We start from the raw sequence: 21,647 nt of genomic DNA, 5'->3' as shown, positions 1-21,647 counted from the left end.
TAGAAACACTATTTTCACATACTTTTATTTCCACGGTTCTCCTCTAACATTTTTTTTTACATTATTAATTTTTTTTTACATAAGAACAGACTGTTATACACAGATATTGAAGCGGGGGTAGAGGGGTGAGGGAAGGAGACGAAAACCATACAAAATGGTGTCTACTCAAGCACAACAAAACCTATGTGTATAAAACTGTGTGGAGGCAACAACCACTACCTCGATCATTTATTTTTTAAATAGATTAATAAAAATACAATCTTTTAAATGGACCTTTAAAGTGGACTGCAGAATTAAAGATCTAGAGGCCTGATGACTGATCAGTGATGGAGGACGATGAGGGTCGATGGAGGAGGGGAGAGTCCAGGTTTGGGTCCCTCCCCCTGCAAAAAAAAAAAAAGAAAAATAGCTTTGATCTTTTTTTTTTTTTTTTTAAATGGCACACAGCAACTAGCTCTGGCTACTTTTCACCATAGAAATTTACACTCAACATGATAAACAACGGCACACATCGGGAAGAAAGAAAAAGAAAACAAAGTCTGGTGGGTTTCTGCTGCTCTCCGTGCTGTAGTGCTTCATGTCAGACGTGTTTTAGAGGAGAGAGCGAAGGAAAGAATGGATGAAAGAGTGTTTGTGTTGGTGAAGGGGAGAGCAGCATTGAGACAGTGGTGGGACGGCGTCATGCTGGGAAACATGGCGTCGGTCCGTGGAACGTCCAGGTCCGTCTGCAGGACCTCCTACAGTCTGAAGAAACACGCCGGCTTGCACCACGACGGCCTCCGCAGCGGCTCATAAATACTCATCTACGGATACCTAGCTAGGACATTTTTCACTCTTGCATAACACGGAGACCACGTACACGCATACAAACCACCTATGTGTCTCTCAGTTGACACGCTGGTCGACAGTCCAGCTTCACCAGACTGATGGATTCCCCAGTTTGGAAGCAGCACGGTGGGGTAAGGAGGGCAGTGAGGGGGGTAAGGAGGGTGAGGAGGGTGAGGAGGGCAGTGAGGGGGGTAAGGAGGGCAGTGAGGGGGGTAAGGAGGGTGAGGAGGGTGAGGAGGGCAGTGAGGGGGGTAAGGAGGGCAGTGAGGGGGGTAAGGAGGGTGAGGAGGGTGAGGAGGGCAGTGAGGGGGGTAAGGAGGGCAGTGAGGGGGGTAAGGAGGGTGAGGAGGGTGAGGAGGGCAGTGAGGGGGGTAAGGAGGGCAGTGAGGGGGGTAAGGAGGGTGAGGAGGGTGAGGAGGGCAGTGAGGGGGGTAAGGAGGGCAGTGAGGGGGGTAAGGAGGGTGAGGAGGGTGAGGAGGGCAGTGAGGGGGGTAAGGAGGGCATTTGGGGGTAAGGAGGGCAGTTGGGGGTACAGGGGAGACGGGGACAGCCCTCCTGGAGTCACAGAGCTCGGGAATGTCGTGTGCCTTCTGTTTTCTTTTTAGTTGGCTTTTAAAAATAGTGTGTCGTTTTTCAAATCACAGATCCGTTAAATAGCCTGGCTGAGGTGGAGCCAACATGGCCGCCCTTCTAGCTCAGGTCAGGGAGGTCAGTTACCAACAGCCCCCCACCGGCAGCAGGGAGGTCTGCTCTGAGGCCCCGGCTGTCCACCCGTCTGCTGGCCTCCTGCCTGGCGGCGGGTGAAGCGGTTATCTTGGACTTGGAGGATGGAGCCATGCACAGAGTGGCCTGTGGGATGTGTGGAGAGCCTGGAGCTAGGACCACCTGGGACCCTGTCATCTGTTGGCTGGGAAGTAGTTGGGGTCCAGGTAGTTGTAGCCCGTGCTCTGCGGCAGGCAGTAGTCCCTGTCCAGAAAGGCTTCTGGCTGACAGACCGGCTCCAGGTGGTGGTTCGGCTTGTGGGTCTCCGTCTTGAACAAGCTGGAAGATAAAGAAAGGAAACTTAGCGCCTCTACACACTGTGTGATTTTAACAATCCTATAAGTTCCCAGCTTGCTACGCTGTACGGCATGAATCTAATAATCTTTGGGCATGACATGAAGTTTGCTCTGTGCAGATTGCACGATGAAAACTCAGCTGAATCTCAGCCTACGATGTACGTGAGTTGATGTGAACATGCAAAAATAAAACATCATAAAAATCCAGGAAAAATAAACAATCAAAGCATAAATGGAGCTCCACAATCACAGGGAAACTAGCCATACATGAACCCTACAATCACAGGGAAACTAGCCAAACATGAACCCTACAATCACAGGGAAACTAGCCAAACATGAACCCTACAATCACAGGGAAACTAGCCAAACATGAACCCTACAATCACAGGGAAACTAGCCAAACATGAACCCTACAATCACAGGGAAACTAGCCAAACATGAACCCTACAATCACAGGGAAACTAGCCAAACATGAACCCTACAATCACAGGGAAACTAGCCATACATGAACCCTACAATCACAGGGAAACTAGCCAAACATGAACCCTACAATCACAGGGAAACTAGCCAAACATGAACCCTACAATCACAGGGAAACTAGCCAAACATGAACGGAGCCCTTGCCCTGCTGACATTTATGCGTTTGGAGAGAAATCCCCCAAAAAAAGGAAAAATCCTTCCATGCTTCATCCTTTCTTGTCCGGTTGTGGTCCGAGCTGGAGGACACGTCTAAAAGACTTCTGCTGCCACAACTCTACTAGGCTGTCTTCTTTGTTTAAATCCCACATAAGTGTTTTGATGCGTTTTGTCGCCGTAAATCATCTCTTTGGGTTTATTGATCAGTGTGTCATTTCATCCTGCATTTCTATTGGTTAGTTATTTGTTGTAGGTCCAGCAGCATCACACTGTGAGATGATCACCCCAGATTTCTGAAAGGATTTTATGACAGCTTCTGTTTGGTCTCCATGACAACGGCTGTCCTTGAACCTGTCTCTCAGTGCGACGTAGGACCACCGATTTAGAGCCACGACCAAAGATATCACCACCATTCTCTCACCGTCGTTATCTTTGGTCTGGGACGGCTGAAAATCACTCAGTGTGTAGAGATCTTTATTCATGTTGGCATCTCAATAATCCAACACTCAGAGTTCAGAACAGAGCAGCTGAACTATTTTAGTTTTAAACACTGGGCTCCATTTTCTAAATCAACACCTCAACCCCAAGGATCCACACAGGATGTTTTGATCAACCTGAACAGCAGGCACAAAGAAAGGGCAGGTAAAAGTTTTATGGATTTTTTTTCATGGTCCACTGATACAGCGGTCGTGTCCTTTCTAATGGGTCAATGTGGTCCTGAGAGCAGCAGAGTCACTCAACCTCAAATAATCTGTTTACAGCCTCTGCTCAACTATCTCTGACGTGCCTGAAAATGTGTAATCATAATATGTGGATATTCATCAAGATATTTGTGAAATTTTAGACTGACACATCAAATACTTTCAAGATAATTCTTGTTTTTAATTGCTGACTGACCCAGTGACAGTGAAAATTTCAAGGTTTTATCTCTAACAATTCCTGAGATATTGTTGCTCAAATACAGCCTTAAATTTTAATGTGCAAAAAAAATGTGCTGAAAGTTCATTACCTTGGAAAGCATATTATTTATCAATCTAAAATTTTACAGATCCCATTTTCAATATGCATAGTTTATGATAAACCTCCTCATTAGTCTTTGTCGTGCCTGTTGCTGCTCAACTCCCACAATGCTCTCTGCTTTAACATGTACTGCCCATCGTCCAAAATGAGCACAGAACAACAAAAACAAGATGCGAAACGACAAAAATGAGAAACAAAATGACTAAAATTAGATGCAAAACAACAAAAACAAGACAAAATCACAAAAATGAGACACAAAATCACAAAAATGAGAAAAAAATCACAAAAATGAGATGCAAAATGACAAAAACGAGAAACAAAACAGAGGTGAGCTAACTAAACATGGCACGTTCACTGACATTAGGTAAATCTGGAACTGAACAATAAACATTGAAACCTCAACATCAACAACAATATCAATCTGTTACAATATTCTGTTATCTTCTAGTAAAATGATTCATACATGCATGAAAGTCGTTGGTACTCATGACTTTTATGAAGATCTGATCGATGTCGTGATGCACGGAACGGCTTTGTTTATATTTTCAACGGAGTTCCGACTTACGGCGAAAATCGACTTACATCGGTCATTAGGAACGGAACTCTGACGTAAGTAACATTTATATCATAAATGTTCCATGGTCTCTGGTCACCACATTACTACTCGTCTCTTCTTGTGTACACAGGGCTTAATACACCAAAGTACAGTACATGACACATATCTTATATACTGATAAATCAGTGTTTCACCTTCCTCAGTCCTAATGAACTCCAACCACAGAGACTCACTCACCAGTCGGAGCAGTTGGAGCAGAAATCCACGGAGTTGTCCTGTGGACAGTCCTGACAGTGCCACCGCACTCCCTGGATGGGATCCACGCCGCAGACGTCACACTGCATGAAAGAAACACACACACACACACACATACAACATCTGCAGAACACAATGTTGGAACAGTGTGAAACCATCAGCAACTATTCCAAATTTAGTACCGTGTTCAACTATTCCTGACACCATGAATCACTGACCCAATGATTCATATGAAGGAGCATTAGAATAAAGTGTAGTACTAATAGTGTGATAATCAAATACTACACCAACTTCTACTGTGGTTGTTCCAGATGTCAATCAAGGTGCAGATATAACCCTCTGGGGCCAATACCATATAATCAGTACTTTTAATTATCTAGTGTTTTATTCATTGATTTCCAAGCTACAATTTCAACTTCTTTTCCCTCCCTCCAGTATTTTTGTTGACACCTTTAAACCCTCGTGTCGTCCTGCAGGTCAAAATTGACCCGTTTGAAAGCTTGAAAATGTGGGGAAAAAAATATTTTCACAGTGAAACTTCTGATGTCCACATTTTCAACATTTTTGGGAAATCTTTGAATATTTTTTGGTTAAAAAAAAAAAAAAAAAAAAAAGTTAAAAATGTTTAAGAACATTCACGTGATTTTTTTTTGTGAATGTTCTTAAAAAACATTTTTTTTACATTTCTTTTTTTCCACCAAAAAATGTTCAAAAATTTCCCAAAAATGTTGAAAATGTGGACATCAGCAGTTTCACTGTGAAAATATATTTTTTTCCCCACATTTTCAAACTTTAAACAACATCAGGGTTAATGTTAATGAGGTGCAAAGTCTTCACCTTGTAGCCGACGTGCCGCACCCCGGCCTTGTCCTCCTGGATCTCCTGGAGCTTCTGTTTTTTCAGCCGCTTAAGCTCCAGGAGCTCTTTGTACTCCGGCAGGTTCCTCAGCTCCACAGGTACGCTCTCCTCATCCTGTAGGGAGGAGATGACTGATAGGCATCAGGACACGCACAGACAAAACATCCCTACATGACTCCGATCTGATAACGATATTCTCTGGATGTTTTATACCTCGCTGACAAATCTGCATCCAGTATCGATCAGTCTAATTTTAGCTGAACACAAGCAACATATCCAGAAACACCAGTACAGGTTTTCTTCTGTTTGTGTTGTCGTGAGTACAGATCGTCTTTCATCCAAAGGGAAAACTTGGTGTCCTTCACGAAGACACTGACTGTCTGCTACCTTCAGTCACTTTCTTACAAAAGGGGGACAAAAGTGCAATTTTCATTTATTTTTTGAACAAAACCAGGTCTTGACAGGGAACAGCTTTGTGAGAGCCCTGCTAAGATGCTCTCAACAGACTTTTCATTCCTTCCTGCAAACAGGGCCAGAGTAAAGGACAACCTGGTGATGGGAGGGATGACTGCAGCCCATGCTGGCTGCACCTTTGTCACTTTACTTCGTTCTGCCGGTGTGAGAGGTTTTGTTAATGCGCTGATGGAGACGGCATCCTGTGTTCTCAGCAGGGCGCGGCGACCTGGTTTTACTTAAAGGTTACGGCCATCAAAGGGAAACAGAGAGAGAGAAATGTCAGCGCTAGGATAGCGTCAGAAGTCGCACGGTTCAAACAGAAGGATAGGCGAGGCTGCCCAGGGGTCCCTACTCTGGTTCGGTCATTTTCAATACTACAAGTCGGCCGTGATTGGAGTGGGTAAAAAAAGATGATCAAGGGCCAAATGCTTCATTTCATCCAGAGGTACTGAAGTGGAACTAAGAGGGACAGTCTGGATGGCAGCATGTGAAAGGATTGGAACACAGCTGCAGTGATTCTGCCTGTCTGAAATGGATTTAAATGCACCAGTCAGGTATAAAACAAGCTCACCAACAACAGAACATACAGTTTTTACTGGTCACTGCCTACATCAGGAGGACAACAGAGAGAAGGGAAGATACACAAGCTCATAATTAGCTTAATTAAGCAGCGACACAAAGCCGATCCTCTGTGTTCTTAGTTGGGGAAGAATTGGAGATGGTAACTCATTTCCAGTATCTTGGGGTTGTTCTGGACTCCAATCTCAATTTTAACCCTCCTGCTGTCCTCATTTACGGGAATCAAAAAAAAATGGTTTCCTTGTCTGAAAAAAATCCAAAAATTCAGCTAAAAAAATTCCCCTAATTTCTGAAAATTTGCAAAACCTTCAGGAAGAAAATTCCAATAATTCCTTAAAAGTTTCCCTTAAAAGTTTTATTTGAAAAAAATCCCCCAAATTTGGCAACAAAATTCTTGTAAATTCTTGACCCATTTTAAAGTTTGAAAATGTGGAAAAAATATATATTTTCACAGTGAATGTCCACATTTTCAATATTTTTGGGAAATCTCTGAACATTTTTTGGTGGAAAAAAAGAAGTTAAAAATGTTTCTTAAGAACATTCACAAAAAAATCAACCAAAATCCAGCAAATTTTGCTGGATTTTGGTTGATTTTTTTGTGAATGTTCTTAAAGAAAATATTAGAAGTTTTACTGATATATATGGAATCACTTTAGATATTTTTAGGATTTTTTGGAAGATTTTTATTCATTTTTTGAAAATATTTACAAAAATATTCTTGCCAAATTTGAGGAATTTAAAAAAAAAAAAAAAAAACTTTTAAGGGAAACTTTCAAGGAATTATTGGAATTTTCTTCCTGAAGGTTTTGCAAATTTTCAGAAATTTTGGGAATTTTTTTGCTGAATTTTTGGATTTTTTACCGGCAAGGAAACAATATTTTTTGGTGTCCGTAAATGAGGACAACAGGAGGGTTAAAGGTTGTACAAACTGGAATACTTTACCTACAGCTATCAGAGACAGCTCCACTTCTGTCAGCTTTAAGAGACAGTATAAGACGTGGCTTATAGACAATCAAACGTGTGAACATGAAGGAATTCACGTTCTTTAACTAAATGCACTTCATGACGGGCTCTGCCTAGAAAGCACTTTTTTTTTTTTTTTTAAATCGCAGCGCTCTAGGGTAGGTGTATCCCAGTCAGTATTAATTTATTGTTGTCTTTGTTTTACTATATTGTTTTACACGTCTGTAACTCTGTATGTTTTTCTCTTATGTGTGGGACAACGGATGAAACTCAGCCTTGTGCTAAATCCGACGTATTTACTGCAACCTGGTGTGAACTATTATCAGATTGTATGTTCATTAAGATGCACTTCCTGTCCAAATAAATAAAGAAAATAAAATTTAAAAAGCAGCAAAGTACCAGAATCTGGTTGATCAGTGACGTGATAATAATTAGGCTAATGTGTTAGATTACAAGATAACCCCCATAGATAAACAGACTGGCTTTCATACAGTGAGAGGTGAACAAAGACTGACCGAATCCTCAGCAGACGGGTCCTGAACGCTGTTGTAGTAAGCCGAGCGCTCGTCATCGTCGTCCATGTAGACCGGAGGCTCGTAGGAGGTCAGGAAGGTGGACGGCCGGTACAGGTGCTTGTTAAGGTGGTGCTGCCTCTTACTGGATGCCTGGAGGACAAACAGGAGCATTCATCAGTCAATGACTCTCTATTTATTGATAAAAGCTGCATTTGCACAAAAACTCCTGTTCATTTCAACACATATCTGTAGTTGTACACGGTAGTTCAACTCTCATTTTCCTCCCATAACCGGCTGCCCTTGTTTAAATGCATCTGAGCTGTACTTTGTGTAAAAGAGCTAAGATGATACCTCATTTAAATTCCTTGTTTGTGTCCATATACTTCACCCAAATGCTGATTTTGAGTCTGAACTGTTACAAGACAGACAGTTTTTCTTTTTTTTTTTTTTTTAACCCTCCTGTTGACCTCATTTACAGGCACCAAAAAATATTGTTTCCTTGTCTGAAAAAAATCCAAAAATTCAGCAAAAAAATTACCCAGATTTCTGAAAATTTGCAAAACCTTCAGAAAGAAAATTCCAAAACTTCCTTTTTTTTTTTTTTTTAAATTTTATTTATTTGATCCATGGGAAAGCGCACAAACAACATTAACCCCGTGGGGAGAGATGCATTATGCCAGGTTATAGCACAAGTGCTAATTTCCACCTGTAGTCCCAGAGCAGGCCAAAGATGTGTTGGGTTACATCAATGTTAAAAGAAAAAAGACACAAGATTAAACATTTCAAACATTAAACACAAATAATTCATAAGATCCTTTGAAAGTTTCCCTTAAAAGTTTCCCTTTCCACCAAAAAATGTTCAAAGATTTCCCAAAAATGTTGAAAATGTGGACATCAGAAGTTTCACTGTGAAAATATAATTTCTTTCCACATTTTCAAACTTTAAAACGGGTTAATTTTGACCTGCAGGACGACACGAGGGTTAAAGCAGACTATTCCTGCTAACAGATGGAAAAACAACAACAGCATTTTTGCTGGCACTAAATAGTACAGCTCGGTAGAGTTGGATTCTTTGCAGCTCAAGTGGTTTAAGTTCAATCCTGCATTTACAATAATTCACATAATGACACAACATACAGTATTATAGTACAACAGGAGATACTTTTCTGCATTGTGTACTCTTATTTTTAACACCCAAGTATGTTTTCCTGATTTTACAAATACATTTTACTTTCAGCAACCTTTTCAATGTGGTGTACTGCTGAGGATCTGAATCCTTCCTTCATCTGTCTATGAGGTTAAACAAACACTTAATAATTTTATAAAAGAATAGAAAGCACCCACAGCCTGACTGCATCCCCTTGAAGTCATTTGGTGAGTTGTAGCGTGAAGTGAGTCTCTCCTAGTGTTTCAGGAACGTATGTAAAGTGCTTCTTTCGGGGCAGGAAAGCTGCTGCAGTCGGTTCTAATTGGCCTCAATAAGCAGAAGAACGGCTGAAAACCTGTTTGTTGTGTTCCCTGTTCACATGGAAAGTCACTTCCTCCTGCATTCTTCACATGTAAAACACTACTTACAACTAAAACAAGTTCCACAGAGCTAGATTAAGTAACTGTAACCATAGCGACGGTGGTCTCTTCTGGTTTGCTATTTATGTTTACTTTCCTACTTTATTGTAACAGCGGAGCCCGATCCCGTCTTTGTAAAGCGTTTTATGACTGCACTTTCTAAACTAAAGTGATCGTTACAAGACGATCACACAGATTGGCAGAACGTTCTGCACAGGAACAAACCTGAAACTATGTAGGGCTGCAAAAGCTAAAAGACAGACGACATTTTCAAACGCAATGGTGAGTTTGGGTTAGTAAGTCTTCACCAAACACTGATCTTCAGGGACCTTGTATTATTCAGGTTAGGGTTTCTTCAATAACACAATGATCCCAAACATCATTGCAACAATCACCCTAAGATTCCAAAGACTAGCAAGCAACAAAAATTAAACATGTAAGAAATGTAAAAGCATCCACAGACCTTCAGCAAACTGCAGGTGAAATGGTTTTTCCACAGATGTGTGATGGACTGTATCATCCATCCATGACAAACAAAAGAAGTAGATAACTGTAATCTCACGACTAAAGTGTTTTCTTGCTTTTGTTGTGTCAACATTGTATTTTTGAGTTCTGTATTTTCATATAAAGTGCGGCACACATTGCTGAATTAGACTTGCTACAGACTGCATCTGCTTCTTTTCTGTCTGTGTTTACAGCGAGGACAAAACGGAGACACGAACTGGATAATTCCTGGGAAAATTCTGGCCTTAAGCAGCCAATGAAGCAACTTGGCTTTATGTGGGTGAACTGAAAATAACGGTTGACTCGTGACTTCTGTGGCGTTAGTTACAGGATGAGAAGGAGGCGTTCAGCTCACAAAGTAACGGTGGATAGCTGTAGATAAACAGCGGTTTGCTATATGTCGTTTCTGAACTACTGAGAAGGAAATTTGTCTAGTAACCAATAAGCAGAATCCAAATTAAACTTTGCTAATGATTTATTTGGAATGAAAATGTTCTCCATGCCTGTCCCCAGGGCTGAGGAGTATGGGTGAAACCAGTATCATGTTATTAACCCTCGTGTCGTCCTGCAGGTTAAATTGACTCATTTTAAAGTTTGAAAATGTGGGAAAAAAATATATTTTCACAGTGAAACTTCTGATGTCCATATTTTCAACATTTTCGGGAAAATTTTGAAAATTTTTTGGTGGAAAAAAAATGTTAAAAATGTTTAAGAACATTCACAAAAATTTTTTGTGAATGTTCTTGAAGAAAATATTAGAAGTTTTACTGACATATATGGAATCACTTTAGATATTTTTGCTAATTTTTTGGAAGATTTTTAGTAATTTTTTGAAAATATTTACACAAATTTCCTTGTCAAATTTGGGGGATTTTTTTTAAATACAACTTTTAAGGATAACTTTTAAGGAATTATTGGAATTTTCTTCCTGAAGGTTCTGCAAATTTTCAGAAATTTGGGGAATTTTTTTGCTGAATTTTTGGATTTTTTTCAGACAAAGAAACAATATTTTTTGGTGCCCGTAAATGAAGACAGCAGGAGGGTTAACAAGTAATCTTTCAATCTGCCAACTGATTAAAAATTAGACACCAAATAATTATCTAACCTTATGCAACTTCAGCTGCAGTAAACATACCAAAGAAAACTTTCATAACTACCTTTTTTCTTTCTTCTCTCTTTCTTTTCATTCTATTTTTATTCTTATTGTATTACTTGCTCTACATTTGTATATATATTTATCCCTATATGTTTTATTTATTTTACTTATCTCTAATTTCTTGTTTTTTCATTCTATTCCTTACGCCACTGTTGCAAGAGTTTTCTGAATCTGAATCTTTGTTGAAAGCAAATTGTTTTGTTCGGTGCATTTCACAGCTTAAAATCTTGATGCTCCTATAATGACAACACAATATTTAGACTTAAAGACCCATTCTGCACCAACACAATCTGATGCTTTTAAAAACCACAACCACATCAACATCAGTTTAAGACACTGCAGCACAGAGATCATAAAGATATACTGGAGGAAAATTAGAAAAAACTTGACATTTCATCATTTGTCCACTTGAGAGCAATAGAAAGCAATTTTTTTCGTAAACATCCTGTTTCCTTACAGAATACATATTTTAGCCACGAGACGGTGTTTATAATAAAGCATCACACAAACTCATATCAATAAAACACCATTTATCTGAAAGTTGATGTATAATAAATTAAGTGCCCAGCTCTAACCGCAATATTCATGAACAGATCCATAACTCTAAATCAGATTAGTCATTCATTATGATTAAGGGGTTTGGGTTACCTTTTTAGTGTACATGCAAAGGTTGGGTGTTCTTCCAGGCACAGGGATTCCAGCTTTTGTCAGTTTGATGAAGTACTTTTGAACCCTACTGGCAACCTGGAATGTTTTAACAGGAAAATGGCGGCGTTAATCATTTCCAACAGAGAAACAGCAGCTTGAAGTAATTGAGGTCACACACATGCATCATCCAGGGGGTGCAGTTATTGTACAAATCAGTTTGCCTTTTAACACAGACGCGCTTGTGGTTAAACGCTTTGCTGCAGTTTGTTTCCACAGTAAAGGCAGAGTCAGGACATGGTCACAAAAAAACAGAAGCTGACGGCAGAATAACTGGTAAACATACAACTGGAAATGTTGTTGACTGGAATCATACAGCTTCATCTAAATTTAGTCAGATGTAAAACACACTGAAAATCACTGATTCTTTGAGGTGAAATCTTCAATATTAAGATTTAGAAAAACAACATTTTCTGAAATACAGGAGGTCCTGGACTTACGTCAGAGTTCCGTTCCTACTGATCTACGGAAGTCGATTTTCACCGTAAGTCGGAACTCCAGTGAAAACGTAAACAAAGTCGTTCCGTGCATCACGACATCGATCAGATCTTCATAAAAGTCATGAGTACCAACGACTTTCATGCATGTATGAATCATTTTACTAGAAGATAACAGAATATTATAACAGACTGATGTTGTTGTTGATGTTGAGGTTTCAATGATTACTGTTCAGTTCCAGATTTACCAAATGTCAGTGAACGTGCCATGTTTAGGTAGCTCATCTCCGTTTTGTTTCTTGTTTGTGTTGTTTTGGGTCTCGTATTTGTCATTTTTTTTCTTGCTTTTGTTGTTTTGGGTCTCGTTTTTGTCATTTTGTGTCTGCTTTTTATCGTTTTCTGTCTTGTTTTAGTCATTTTATTTCTTGTTTTTATTGTTTTGTGTCCCGTATTTGTCATTTTGTTTCTTAGTCTTGTTGTTTTGTGTCTCATTTGTCATTTTGTGTCTTGTTTTTGCCGTTTTGTGTCTTGTTTTTGTTGTTTTGTGTGTCATTTTGGATGATGGGCAATACATGTTCAAGAAGAGAGCATTGTGGGAGTTTAGCAGCAACAGGCACCATGACAAAGACTAATGAGGAGGTTCATGACCTGATATGTTCCATCTTTAAACTGTAGCTCACCAGGACCTGGATGAGTTTGTTGAGGTTTCAATGTTTATTGTTCAGTTCCAGATTTACCCAATGTCAGTGAACGTGCCATGTTTAGTTAGCTCACCTCTGATTGGCTGAGAGTCAGCAGTAGAGAGAGCTGGGAACAGCAGCTAATTCTGGAGCTAAGTTATGGGGTTTTTCTAGTTCTTCTGGCGTTGGCTACGGTCCACAGTAGTCTGTGTGAAGGTTCAATAAACCAGCAGAGAACCAGATAAAGTCTCACTCATTCATCACAGAGGGTCACTACAATATGTTGACCTGTTTTTACAACGTGACCCATGTTGGTCGTTGTTTCTTCCTGTTCCCAGCATTTTATTCTGTCTAATTTCACTTCCATGGAGACGAATTTCCTTTTCTTCCGAGCATCAGAAGAGTCTGACTTACGCTGGGAGCCATAATGAAGGACAAAAAGTTAGTGAATGTAGCACAATCCAAGGTGGTGTATAACCAGAGAATGGAAACAAAGCCGTCTGATAGCGATGCATGATGACATATTCATCCACTCTGCTTGTCAGCTAGTTCCACGTAACGACAAAACGCAGAGGGTCGATGTCGTCGTAAACCGAGGACCTCCTGTATTTGGGTAATAAATGTGGCTCTGACACTCAGACAAACATTAATTTTTTGTAGCTGATGTTAATTCTCTCTGTCACCTGTTTTGCTGTTCGATTGCCCAGCTCATCTGCAATTTTCTGCCATCTTCTGGACTCGACTTCCTCAGGAGGGAACTTGACAAGAAGCTGCTCCAGTTTTTTCTATTAAAACACATAACATCAGGTGAAAACCACGTAGGGACAAACGTCGTGACTGCTTAACTGAAAATAGGTATAAACTGGTATGTTTTTATCAGAGCCATGACTGATTATCAGTAATCAGAAAGTCAGACATACGATATCTAGAACAGATGCAGTAAAAATGAAAATCTCCCCGTCAAATTTAGAATAAGATAGATCACAAAACTTATTTGAAATTTCTTTGTTTTATATGTGCTTCCTAAGTTTAGATAAAATACAACTTACTCATATTTACCCTTAAATGCTGCTTGGTTATACAACATGAATAATACCCAATCAGAAAGCGCTCTGTGTGTGACGTTGCTCAAAACCACGGAGCCAATTTTTCAAATAAATGAATACTGGATCAGATAATTGGACAGCCCAATTATAAATCAATCCCCAGTTAGTAATACTCTGCACTGGTCAATATGATTAGGAACAAAACAGATTCACTCAAAAACAGTCTATGAAACAGGTGGCTAGCACTACAGCACCATACATTTAGGCTGTTTATACAGAAAAACAAAAGGAAAAAAAACAGTTTCTAAAAGTAAAAATGAGAAATGGCATTTAGAAATGATTGGCTTTTAAATGCCGTTTGTAGTTTTATTTTGTTCTGCTTGTGTTTGTGAGGATAATTGTGTTACTTGTGTATGGTTTAATGACAATAAAACTCAATCAAAACAAACAATTCCCCCAACGAATTATGCCAACCTCGTAAAACACAACGTTGAATTCTACACTCCTGCTACCAACCTGTTCTTCCACAGTCCACAGCTGGTTGAATGTGTCAGGCTTGTTTGGGTGACAAATCCTCCCTCTGATCATCTGTCAAGAGCACACAAGTGGCAGGCATGTTAAAAGACTGACACGAGACAGGAACAATGGGCGTGGCACTGTTTGAAGAAGGTCTCTACACATGAAGCTGCCTGGCACGCTGAATGCATCAGTTTGACAGAGAAAGCCTCGCTGTCAGATGTGACTGGAGATGTGTCATTGGGAGGACACAGAAAAACAAGCAACTCTTTTGACTGACAAACAAAATACGGTTAGAATTCAGAGAGAGTAGAATGGGAAATGCTAATGTGCTTGCACAATAAAAACAGGGAAGGCAACAGAAATAATCAAGGAGTGGTTTGCTCCGTGCTAACTGCTCTGCACCGTCTAACCCCAGCAATCAATTAAAAGTGAAACCGTACTGCTGCTACAAGGTGGGAAAGGAGATGCAGACAACAGAGGATAAGATATAATCAGAGGGGAGGGAGAGATGTGCTCCTAGTGTTTCCATAGATACCATCTTTTGTGTTCGCATGTGCTGCATGCTTAACTCTGCCGAGAACTAAGAATGAGAGAGATGAGGTAGGAGGAGGTGTAAAATGGTAATAACCTGCTGATTTGTAGGACGCCATGCAGGAGATCGTGACTCACCAGCTACAGTTAGAAATGGATGTCAGTGCATCTGCACTAATAATATACTGGGACACAGGGGTGGCTGTGTGTGTTGTACTGAATATTTTAGTGATAAAACATACCTGCGTTTGCCCACCGTTCTCTGGGGCATCGCTGGTGGGTAGAGAGGAGTACATGGTGGAGGATTCGCCTTCTTTCTTGGGCTCAACGGGACTTTTTGGTCGAAGAGGCAAACCTGAAGTGGAGCGACAGAGGAGTCTTACGGGTGTTTCTTTTATGAACGACGCAGAAAATATGGGCAAACACAAATCACCATCAATTCTAAACTCATACGTGCCTTTGTCGAAGATCAACTTTAGCCGCCTGGTTTTGCGTTTCTTGTCACCGAATTCTCTCTCAAAATCACCAAGGCCTGAGGTGTACTGCTCCCAAGCAATCTCAGGGAGCTGGACGACATGCTGAGGAGACGGTAAGCCCAGATTCACCTGAAGGCCAACAGAACCAAGGCTTAAAATCCACTAACCAGCCAATAAAGATCATGTACTAAATGTCACAATGGAAGAGAAACCGCAGTCAGGCCTACTTGTTTTAAGGCCTCTCCACGCTGTGATTTTAACAATCCTATAAGTTCCCAGCTTGCTACGCTGTATGACGTGAATCTAATAATCTTTGGGCATGACTTGAAGTTTGCTCTGTGCAGATTGCACGATGAAAACGCAGCTGAATCTCAGCCTACAATGTATGCGAGTCGACGGGAATGAAGAATAAAACGTCATAAGCGTGTGCCGTCCATTCATGAAAATAAACAACCGAAGCATAAATGGAGCTCCTACAATCACGGGGAAACTAGCCAAACATGAACAGAGCTCCTACAATCACAAGGAAACTTGCCAACCATGAACCCTACAATCACAGGGAAACTAGCCAAACATGAACGGAGCCCTACAATCACAGGGAAACTAGCCAAACATGGACCGAGCTCCTACAATCGCAGGGAAACTAGCCAAACATGAACCGTACAATCACAGGGAAACTAGCCAAACATGAACCCTACAATCAGAGGGAAACTAGCCAAACATGAACCCTACAATCAGAGGGAAACTAGCCAAACATGAACCCTACAATCAGAGGGAAACTTGCCATACATGAACCCTACAATCACAGGGAAACTAGCCAAACATGAGCCCTACAATCACAGGGAAACTAGCCAAACATGAGCCCTACAATCACAGGGAAACTAGCCAAACATGAACCCTACAATCAGAGGGAAACTAGCCATACATGAACCCTACAATCACAGGGAAACTAGCCAAACATGAGCCCTACAATCACAGGGAAACTAGCCAAACATGAACCCTACAATCAGAGGGAAACTAGCCAAACATGAACCCTACAATCAGAGGGAAACTAGCCAAACATGAGCCCTACAATCACAGGGAAACTAGCCAAACATGAGCCCTACAATCACAGGGAAACTAGCCAGACATGAGCCCTACAATCACAGGGAAACTAGCCAAACATGAACCCTACAATCAGAGGGAAACTAGCCATACATGAACCCTACAATCACAGGGAAACTAGCCAAACATGAGCCCTACAATCACAGGGAAACTAGCCAAACATGAGCCCTACAATCACAGGGAAACTAGCCAAACATGAACCCTACAATCAGAGGGAAACTAGCCAAACATGAACCCTACAATCAGAGGGAAACTAGCCAAACATGAACCCTACAATCAGAGGGAAACTAGCCATACATGAACCCTACAATCACAGGGAAACTAGCCAAACATGAGCCCTACAATCACAGGGAAACTAGCCAAACATGAGCCCTACAATCACAGGGAAACTAGCCAAACATGAACCCTACAATCAGAGGGAAACTAGCCATACATGAACCCTACAATCACAGGGAAACTAGCCAAACATGAGCCCTACAATCACAGGGAAACTAGCCAAACATGAGCCCTACAATCACAGGGAAACTAGCCAAACATGAACCCTACAATCACAGGGAAACTAGCCAAACATGAACCCTACAATCAGAGGGAAACTAGCCAAACATGAGCCCTACAATCACAGGGAAACTAGCCAAACATGAGCCCTACAATCACAGGGAAACTAGCCAAACATGAACCCTACAATCAGAGGGAAACTAGCCATACATGAACCCTACAATCACAGGGAAACTAGCCAAACATGAGCCCTACAATCACAGGGAAACTAGCCAAACATGAACCCTACAATCACAGGGAAACTAGTCAAACATGAACCATACAATCACAGGGAAACTAGCCAAACATGAACCCTACAATCACAGGGAAACTAGCCAAACATGAACCCTACAATCACAGGGAAACTAGCCAAACATGAGCCCTACAATCACAGGGAAACTAGCCAAACATGAACCCTACTATCAGAGGGAAACTAGCCATACATGAACCCTACAATCACAGGGAAACTAGCCAAACATGAGCCCTACAATCACAGGGAAACTAGCCAAACATGAACCCTACAATCACAGGGAAACTAGTCAAACATGAACCATACAATCACAGGGAAACTAGCCAAAGATGAACCCTACAATCACAGGGAAACTAGCCAAACATGAACCCTACAATCACAGGGAAACTAGCCAAACATGAACCCTACAATCACAGGGAAACTAGCCATACATGAACGGAGCCCTTGCCCTGCTGACATTCATGTGTTTGGAGACAAATCCTAAATAAAGGAACAATCCTTCCATGCTCCGTCCTTTTTTGTCCGATTGTGGTCCGAGCTGGAGGACACGTCTAAAAGACTTCTGCTGCCACAACTCTACTAGGCTATCTTCTTTGTTTAAATCCCACATAAGTGTTTTGATGTGTTTTGTCGCCGTAAATCATCTATTTGGGTTTACTGATCAGTGTGTCATTTCTGCATTTCTATTGGTTAGTTATTTGTTGTAGGTCCAGCAGCATCACACTGTGAGATGATCCCCCCAAATTTCTGACAGAATTTTATGACCGCTTCTGTTTGGTCTCCATGACAACGGCCGTCCTTGAACCTGTCTCTCAGTGCGACGTAGGACCACTGATTTAAAGCTAACCCAAACATATCGCCACTATTCTCTCACCATTGTTATCTTTGGTCTGGGACGGCTGAAAATCAGAGTGTGTAGAGACCTTAAGGAAAGTACATATTTTCTGGGTGTGCTTTGTACTCAGTGCTTGTATAACCTTCTCTGCCATCAATAAAGTCATTCAAAACAGCGTATTGTTTCTTCTGGACGCGCCCATCCTTTGTGCACACCCCTTCTGTATCTCCATTACCCTTTTCTGCAGCTGCTCAACAAAGCTGATGGGATCGGCGAGCGCCTCTCTCTGGTGTCGAGCCAACGTCTCCAGGTCCAGGATGGCCTGGGTCCGCTGGGCCTCCAGAACTCCGATGGTCTGCAGCAGTCTCTGATAACTGTCACACAGGGAAGCAAGGTTAGAGAGGAGCAGAGAGGAGACACTGCTTACATTATTTAACCTGACACTTGCAATGCGGCAGTGCATCAAACTTTCACACCACAGGATATGCATTATTCAAGCATGGTGCTGGGAGCCTAAACAGTTGCAGAAAACATGACCCAATTTTCAACATTTTCCACCTATTTTGCATATAACACGTGTACAGGTGTTATGACTCATCTTTATTCACCTAAACCTGCTGCATAGCAAATACTTAGAGTTACTGTACCAAAGTAGTTCATCAGGAACTGCACTACGCAAAGAGGAATACATGACAACACCGCTGTGATCTGCGACTGTGTGCATGTCTCATTTCACAGTAAATATCAAAACCTTTGCATAACAAACACTTTGGTTTTGCAGCACTTGAGGATCCCTCAGCTCTGTAAAAGTCTGACCTTTTCACTCACTCTGAGGCCACAGGAAAACTGCTAACTGAGCTGTCAAAGACTAAATGTGGTTCTGACTCAGAGGCCTTACAGTGTGAGCAGAGCTGGAGGAATTGGCAGGAATGTGACAGCATCCTACATGCTATAACCTAATGCAGGTGCTCAGTGGAGCAGAGTGGATCAATCTCTCCTAATACAACATGAATGAAAATCAATGCACAGGACACAATTTATTCGACAGCTGCCAGCGGTTAAAAAGTCCTACAAGTCAAACGTTCTGACAAGTCGACTGCATTTCCTATCAGCTGTCTGACCCGTACATCAGTTTGTAATATGCAAACTAAATCTGTCTCTGCAACAGTGGAAACCAAACTACTAATGCACACATCCTGTACTACGGGGTGATTATGATTCAACATAGGAGCTCTGAAAAGGAAAGGAGCAAGCAGCTAACTTCCTCAAATGAACAGATGATCTGTGCATTAATCTGTTTTCGGGAGAGGAGGAGGCCTTGGCTCTGCTTCTCGACACTCTGGACTCTCTCCAGGTGTCCAGGGACAAGTCTGGTGTTCCATTGCCACCTACTGGGCCGTAGGTTCACTGACAAACTGTGATGCCAAATAAAAACTGGCCAAGACAAAAGCGTTGCTACATTAATGCTGGATAATTTAGAACTGCTTGTTGGTTTAAACACAGGGAGACATTTGTCAATATCCAAAAAACTGATGCAAAGATGCAAATAGGAGATGTTCTGTATACGCAACATCAATCACGTCTGTGTCAATTCTCCACATTCAGCAACTGTAAAATACTTTGGCATGCTTCCATAAAAATGACTCCTGGCTGCATTGATCGGAGGCTTCAGAATCCTCCTTACTCAGCACAACCAAACCCTGGCATGTCACAGAATCTTGATCGAATTACCTCGGAATACGAGAGCAGTGAAATCTTATTCGAAAGCCACTATCCGAAGTTGACACATTCACCAATACCGGTGTCGAAGACAAAAAGACCTCAGCTGATGATGTCCCTCAAGCTCTCCTTCTGCCATGGTGCAGTTCAACTGTCCAACACCAACAACCCATCCTGCATGACAACTAACAACAAAACTACAAACAAAGGTCAATCCTTCTCCTCAGACAACTCATCTGACAGAAAAGAGAAATAACAGAACCAATCAGCACACTAATTTAACATCCAATCTCCCCAGGCAGGCTTTGGAAAACTGACAGCCGGCAGTTAATACACACAATCACAGCAGCAGATTGAAGGTGGAAATTAAATGCTGCAACATGTAAAACCTAAACAATGAGGCAGGAGCTATACTTAGACGCTCACCAACACTCGCTCAATTACTAAGGAAAGACTCCCAAAATAACTGAGATAATTAAACATTCTGTGCATGTGTGGGTGGTGCAAAGAAATAGACTTCTAATGAAAATTCAGTGTCTTCTTCTTCTCACGTTTGTGTGCGGTTCTGCTGAAGGAAAAGGCTAATCAGTGTGCTCTTTCTTTACATTTACTGGTAGCTGCATGGTGCCGTCCAAACAAATGACTCAAAGCTGTTTTCAGCTGCAGGAACTTGAGTATTTAACCACGCGAACCACCCTGATAGAAGCTCTTTCATGTTACGCGACGGGCTAACATAAACGGTCCAGTAACTCCAGTTTGTCAAGGTTTTGGTGCACTCGGATCCTACACCACAGCAGAAGCAGAAAGGATGCAAGTGTCGATTAGGGGTCGTTCCTCAAGTTTCTGCAGTGAAACGTCACCTCATAAAACGCTATCCAAATATACAAGCCATCTAGAAAGGACAAAGGTTTGGTTTTCTTCATCAGCAAAACATTAACAGTTTGTAAGGATAAAACTTTAGTTGTAAGCAGAGCTGCAACAGTTCAGCACTGTTAAATCACCTGCCAACTATTTTCATAACTAGTTCAATGTAATGTTATGAAAAAAAAAACAATTCTCAGATTCCAGCTTCATAAATGTGGGTTTTTTTCTTATCTATGACAACAAACTCAGCATCTTTGGGTTGTGGACAAAACAAGGCATTTGAAATCATCATTTTGGGGTTTGCAGTAAGAAGTTTTGTTTTAGATGTTTTCTCCCTCTCATCTTTGAGTACTTCTAATGAAGAACTGGAAAAGTTTTTCCTCTTCAGGCCACTAACATTCATTTAAACGAAACAATCTGAGGTTTATAGGAGAAAATAACTACTTGATTTAGCTGCTCACGAGTCAGACATCCACCCTGTGAGGAGATGCTTCATTTTAACCCTCGTGTCGTCCTGCGGGTCAAAATTGACCCATTTGGAAGTTTGAAAATGTGGGAAAAAAATATTTTCACAGTGAAACTTCTGACTCCTGAAAAATGTTTCTTAAGAACACAATGTTCTTTAAGAAAATATTAGAAGTTTGACTGATATATTTGTAATCACTTTTGATATTTTTTTTGAAGATTTTTACTGTTTTTTTTGGTGCCTGTAAATGAGGACAACAGGAGGGTTAAGGAGTCACAAGTAAAACAGGTTAGGAACCTCTAGTGCACACAATGAGGCTGGTTTTCATGTAATAAATATTAAATTAATACTAAACTTAAAAGGAATACTAGAGGTGCAAAGTGTTCAGCACTTTCCAAACATCAGAGAACCTCTCGTCACATCAAAAGCATCTCAGGATCATTCAGAACCACAGAGCAGAAGTAACGCAATACATGATCAACATGTGAGCATCAACAGTGGTTTGAGAGCAGAACCTCTGGGAGCTGAAAC

At 41.1% G+C, this 21,647-nt stretch overlaps 1 protein-coding gene across 4 annotated transcripts in view; it reads right to left on the bottom strand.

Annotated features, from left to right (window-relative positions):
* The window catches only part of zzz3 (zinc finger, ZZ-type containing 3), a 30,283-nt gene continuing 8,636 nt past the window's right edge, over positions 1 to 21,647 (bottom strand). For 3 of the 4 annotated variants that reach the window (XM_055014575.1, XM_055014577.1, XM_055014578.1), the window contains exons 3-12: positions 18,303 to 18,441; positions 15,326 to 15,473; positions 15,111 to 15,223; positions 14,335 to 14,406; positions 13,456 to 13,557; positions 11,599 to 11,694; positions 7,725 to 7,874; positions 5,191 to 5,325; positions 4,336 to 4,436; positions 1 to 1,869 (exon numbers count right to left, since the gene is read on the bottom strand). In XM_055014575.1, the coding sequence (XP_054870550.1) occupies positions 1,725 to 1,869; positions 4,336 to 4,436; positions 5,191 to 5,325; positions 7,725 to 7,874; positions 11,599 to 11,694; positions 13,456 to 13,557; positions 14,335 to 14,406; positions 15,111 to 15,223; positions 15,326 to 15,473; positions 18,303 to 18,441 (1,201 nt within the window). In that variant the 3' untranslated portion in view covers positions 1 to 1,724. The remainder of the gene's footprint in view (positions 1,870 to 4,335; positions 4,437 to 5,190; positions 5,326 to 7,724; positions 7,875 to 11,598; positions 11,695 to 13,455; positions 13,558 to 14,334; positions 14,407 to 15,110; positions 15,224 to 15,325; positions 15,474 to 18,302; positions 18,442 to 21,647) is intronic. The other variant, XM_055014579.1, reaches the window with a different exon arrangement.

This window comes from Amphiprion ocellaris, chromosome 10 (genome assembly GCF_022539595.1).
Source record: "Amphiprion ocellaris isolate individual 3 ecotype Okinawa chromosome 10, ASM2253959v1, whole genome shotgun sequence".
Taxonomy (NCBI): Eukaryota; Metazoa; Chordata; class Actinopteri; family Pomacentridae; genus Amphiprion; species Amphiprion ocellaris.
The sequence above is the reverse complement of the archived record's forward strand: the minus strand, read 5'-3'. Positions and strand labels throughout refer to the sequence as shown.